The following is a 6,000-nucleotide window of genomic DNA, read 5'->3' on the forward strand; positions in this document are numbered from 1 at the left end:
CCGCGAGGGGAAGAGAGAGGTAACAACGGGACACTTATAATGTGCACGTTGTTACCTCCAGCTCTATGGGGGCTCAAATGGGAATGGGGAATGGTTCCTGCAAGGAGGACTTACCGGGTCCTCCTATGTCGGAATGACCCGGTAAGTCCCCATTGCAGGAACCCTGTAAAGGAGGCCGGTTTGGAGGCAGCCATAGAGCTAATAGCACCATGGCTGCCTCCAAACTCGTAATGAGGCCCAAAACAGTACTGAACACTATGTACATGAAGAACTTTAAAAAGTAGAATACGGGCGTCCTATTGCACAGCTAGTATACTTTTATAGTTATTTATTTTTATTTTATTGGTCATTTATAACGTGCTTAATACCAGCGAGTGGTTTCGAAGCACGGAATCGGGATTCGGACCTGTGTTGCGCCACGTTGTCCTGCTTACAACACTAGTGCGTGAGTTGCTTTTTTGTAATTACATGAACAAGACAAAAACAGATGGTTTCTAATGAACTGGGGACTCATTATTGATCGGCAAGTATTTTTAATTTCTTTCTTAGGTCTCTAGTCAAAGTACTCTCTTGTGCTCCGTTAGAAACAAGGTATTAGAGTCAATCATAATCCAGATAAGATTATGGACCGTCAGATATAAGAGTAAGGCAAACTGAACAACTGTTGGGTGATGTAGCATCGCAGAACCGTTGAAACTCAATGAAAATACTATAGTTAAGGAACAAGAAACGTTGAGTGGAAACAGTTCAACGGAATAAAACCCTGGACATTCAGTGGAAAGGTGACAGTTGAAGTGCCTTTAAAGTGCCAGTTTAATGCAGCAGGGCACCTAAAATGTAGCTCTTGATGAAAGCTATGCCACCTTTATTCAGAGTCCCACACTCGTGCAGTCAAAGAGCATCTGATGCTGGTGAGAAAAGCCATGTTGTAAGGACTTTCCTCCATCTCTGACCTCCCCCCGTCCCCGTTACCAACTAATGTATGCATGTAACCCCTACTGATGTACAGCACTTCACTGCTTCCCATTACTAGACTTGCCCTAAGTAAATACCCCAAAAAGAAATTAATACAATTAAATATGCAAGGTTATACACAGGTTTCTGAACATTAAATCCCACTGGGCTCAAAAGGAACTCCAGACCCACAGGGTGTTCAGTTCAATTAGCACCCAGGGAAAGGGGCGCAGCCAATTAAGTTCCGCGGATCGTGAGATGAAACTCTGATCTCAGCCGCATCCCATGGAACCCGCAGGCTGCCTCCCCGCTTTCCCTTGTATTTTATTCTTTTTTAAACTTTTCCCTGCCCCCATCCCTAGCCCCACATACCAGAATGTGGTTTGCAGCACCTGTCGTCGCCACATTTGCTTCCTTCCTTCTCGGTTTGTGGCCGCCATAGAAATGGAACCGGGGCTCTGTATGGAGCCCAGCATTCCATAACCATGGCAGCCATCTTGGAACAGTATTTTCATTCAATGATCAGGACGCTACGCACGTCCCGCTCTTTGAAGGAAAATACCTTTTTTTAACAACCCAGTTTATCGCTTTGGTAGCTCGGGGTGCTAATAACGTTAGCACTCCGTTCCAAGGGCTGGAACAGGGGTTAATATCCCCAACATATAGGCACAATATTCAGAACATTTATAATGCTGGACTGAAAGGATAAAGAACTATTTTTTTCAGGCCATCTCTTCCTGGGATTTTCTTTAAAGACAATTTCAGGAATTGCACTGGTTCAGAAATAATTCGGTTTTGGCTAGGAAAGGTGGCCAATCACAACATAAAAGCTTGTAATTGCAAGAAGAGGCCTACCTATTAGATTGGTCAATGCTTGTTAAGCATATTTGTGGTCAACTTGGACAACCACAACACACTGTGCCGCCACCTTACCTTTGCAGCCAACTTCTCACACAAAGCATGCGACTGGATCACCTCCTTTCTCCAAGGCAGGGCTATGAAAGTCTTCTCGGACTCGGCCACCGCCGCACCGAGCCTACTTACATGTGGAGTCCCACAAGGGTCTTGCATAGCACCTACTCTCTATAACTTGTTCACCAGGCCACTATTCAGCATCCTGGACGCCATGGGTATTTCATACACCAATTATGCGGACGATACGCAGGTGTTAATCCCTCTCACAGGTGACTACAAGACTGACATGGCCAATCTTACGGACATATACTCAACCATCCAATCATGGATGGCAGACAACTGGCTCTGTTTAAATAGTGAATAGACATAACTCCTACTCATAGGCTCACCTACCACCCTGGGTAACCTCAGTCAGGAATACGCCTCCTTCACCATCGACAATACACCTATCAAAGTGTCTGACCACGTTAAAACACTGGACTCAAACCTCACCATGGACAGACAAGTAAATGCCATCTCCACCTCATCAGCCTACTACGCTAAAATCATTAATACAGCCAGACCCTTCCTCTCACAACATAACTACCTCACCATAGCCAGAGCCATTATTGGCTCTAGACTAGATTACTGCAACGTCCTCCTATCTGGAACGTCATGCAAAAATCTCTCTAAACTACAAATAGCGCAAAACAATGCCCTCAAGGCAGACACTGGGACGTCAAGGAAAGATCACATCTCTGAAATCAGGAGACAAGTCCATTGGCTCCCAGTCAAACAGAGAATCACGTTCAAAACTCTTTCACTGGCACACAAATGCCTCCACAATACTGCCCCTCCATACCGTGTTCAAAGGATTGTCAAACACACGGCCCTAAGACCCCTTAGAGAGGATTATTCCAACCTTATCCAGGTGCCCAAAACCAAAAAAATCTGCGCAGGAGGATCTAGCTTCCCTACGATAGCTGCCTCCCGCCTAGCCTCAGAATGATTCAATCCCACCTTGCGTTCCGCAACGCACTCAAGACACATCTCTTCACTCAACCAACATAACATGCTATGTTTTCTGTGTTTTGTATGCTCAAAGAAAATGTTTACTAACTGTATCCTGTAACTAAGAGACCTTCTGGTCATATGTAACCACACCAATGAACATTCTTTGCAAATTCTTGTAACAAGTGCCACGATGCCCCTGGGCTGTACGTGCGCTCTACAAATGTGAATAAATAAATAAATAAATATTTAAAATGAGAGAGGGAGATAAAGCGCCTTGCCTAGAGTCACACATCTTTCTTTCGTCAGGCTCAGAGGGCGTGTTAAAAAATGCAAGGTAAGCTGTTGAACCACTACTAAAACACCTCTCCTCCGTGCTGCTATGCATATTCAATACAAATAACTACACAGCAGTGGATCACTTCACCGTGTGTCAGCACTTCAGGGAATACGGATTTTAAACACCCCTTGTCCCGCACCTCCCGCCCTTCCCTCCTAGAGATGGCTTACCAGACTCCAAGTACAGAGAAGACAGCGCCATCAGCAGGAGGACCCTGAGACTCATGTCAGCCCCTGCAGCAAGGGAGAGAAGAAAGAGGACTGGTCACAGTATTACCTCGAAAGTGCAAGTAAGTCAAGACCGTCATGAAACAGCGATGTATGGGAGCTAACCACTGGCGCAGGGATGTGGGGCCTTTCACACAAGAGTGTGATGGTCGCGGCAGCAGTGCAACGAAACCTACATTTCGGCGGGGGCTAACTAGTTATGGGTGGGGGTTTAGAAACTGGGCGGGGATCCGTCCCCTCTGTTCTACCCCAAGGGTTGTCTGGCGGGGATTCCATATATCCTATCCGCCTTCCCCCACCTGTCCCTCACTTACCTACCACAACACAATCCACCTCACACCATCTACCCGCCAGAATCAGCTCCTCGGTCCAGCATTACACATAAGCGTACACACACACACACACACACACACACACATATATATATATATATATATATTCAGTAAAAAAAACTTTGTTAAAGGGACGTTATGGTTAAGTTGCGCTACTATAAACCTATCCAATTCAGTAAAAAACTTTGTTACAGGGACGTTATGCTTCCAAGTAAAACCAAAAAACCCTTGAAATTCGCCAGTTATGATAGGCTAAGCAACCATAACGATAATATCTCTTTAAGAAAGTGTTTTTACTGAATATACATTTTCGTAGTGTAAATTTGATAGATGTATGCTAGGGTTCCCTTACTTTATATACAAATAACTTAGAACATAACAAACACCCCGCTAATGATTATGATGACATCAACACTACCCAAACATGCATGGGGTATCTGAAATTGTTCTATCATACCATACAACCATATAAACAGTACGCAAGTTGAAAAAGCAGCACATATACACATTATATATATTTATAAATAAGCAGTGGAAACTACATATTTAACACATCAACCAGTCATTGCAATACGATATGTAATAAAATGGATTATACCATAACAAAAAAAACATACCTCCAACATTATTACCTCACAGAAACTGCAGAGGTAGAATCAACAGTAGACCAACACAAAACAACAAATACAACTTACCAGAAACTAGTAAGTAAACTTCATTTTTTGTATAGATAGTTCTTCTTTGTGTGTGAGGTACATTATAATTCATATATTTTTGTTTTTCACACTGAAATGTGCAGTACTTTGGAGTGGCTGGAAGAACATTTTCCACATGGGGAAATGTCTGACGACAGTGATAATAATGGTAGACACTTGTCTATACAAGGAAATTAATAATTATTACCTAATGTGTACTTATAAATATATATATGTTTATTTTTTACAGACCATACAAACATTGAAAATGTGACTCCAAAAGATACAATGGAAAAGACTCTTGAATGCATTGAACAGAAAGTAGACATGCTAAAGAAAAATTTCAATAGTTTGAAAGTTAGTAGGTGACCACATCAAAGAAAAAATTAAGTACCATTGTCGCACCTGTACCTGTGCCCCCTCTCCATGTCCCAGTGAACTGTCCCCAAACCGTAAACAAGAAAATAGATGTTTTGATGAGACTTCCATCCCTTCATCCCCTCCCATCCATCCTCTCCAAATCTTTAAATCCCCTATTTTTGTATCAGTTTCTGCTTGTCCCTCTCTTTCATAATTTGTATATATGTATATAATTAAAAAAATGTTATGTTTCTTGTAAAGAAGTTCTTTATGTCTTATTGTTTTTAAAAAAAGCAGTAAAAATGTCCACGGACAGCGCGCCTGTCCGGCCTGTCCTTAGTTAACAAAATGTAGATGTCCTAAGGACACTACACCTCTCCGTACCATTCACAACCAAGATGGAACTGTTCTTAGAACACACCAGGTGTCCGGGTTGTCCGTAAATGAATAACAAGGAAGTGTCCTAAGGACACTATACCTCTCCGCACCGTTCGCAACCAAGATGGAACTGTCCGTAGAACAGGCGCGGTGTGTGGGATGTCTGTAGTCAAACAAAATGGAGGTGTCCTAAGGACACAATACCTGGCCGTACAGTCTGAAGAACATCTACGCACATGCGCACCATACCCATAAGTCCTGCAAACATTGTGCCTGTCCGTCTCACTTGTGTCGCACTTTTAATTAGTTTCAGGACCCAAACACTGTCCATAGAACATCTGCATGCATGCGCACGACCGCTCCTGCGCAGTTGCTGGCCTAGGGACACCCGTTCCCTTCGCGGACGTGTTCCCGAGGTCATCATGTGACCGTACGCACACTGAGCGTGTGTCCTAATTTGCGAACTCTGTCCGGATGCCCAACATTTTAAAAGAACTTATTCAAACAATCAAAAATATTTTACTGTAAAAAATCACCATTTCACATGTCCCAGACAATGGCCCTGGCTTTCCACATATTTTTTGTAACTTTCTGAACGCTTTTGAGTGTTTGGTATGGTCACGAGGTGCACCCCTCCACCCCTATAAAAGGCCACACCACCGAGCTGATCTTCATTGTACTTCTGGCTATTGCAGATTGACTTTTGCTGCCTTTAGTGCTCTAGCTGAGGTTACCTCATCAACCCTAATGGCATCCATGGCTGCTATTGCTATATCAGCCTCAGCACCACCCCCAAACCCTCCACCACC

At 43.5% G+C, this 6,000-nt stretch overlaps 1 protein-coding gene across 1 annotated transcript in view; it reads right to left on the bottom strand.

The window, feature by feature from the left end:
- LOC138489854 (uncharacterized) overlaps positions 1-3,432 on the bottom strand; it is a 211,110-nt gene extending 207,678 nt beyond the window's left edge. Inside the window, exon 1 of the mRNA XM_069617401.1 lies at positions 3,370-3,432. Coding sequence (XP_069473502.1) covers positions 3,370-3,424 — 55 coding nt within the window. The 5' untranslated portion in view covers positions 3,425-3,432. The remainder of the gene's footprint in view (positions 1-3,369) is intronic.
- Between the last annotated feature and the right edge of the window lie 2,568 nt (positions 3,433-6,000).

Source organism: Ambystoma mexicanum, chromosome 1p (genome assembly GCF_040938575.1).
Source record: "Ambystoma mexicanum isolate Mex_15411 chromosome 1p, UKY_AmexF1_1, whole genome shotgun sequence".
Lineage (NCBI taxonomy): Eukaryota > Metazoa > Chordata > Amphibia > Caudata > Ambystomatidae > Ambystoma > Ambystoma mexicanum.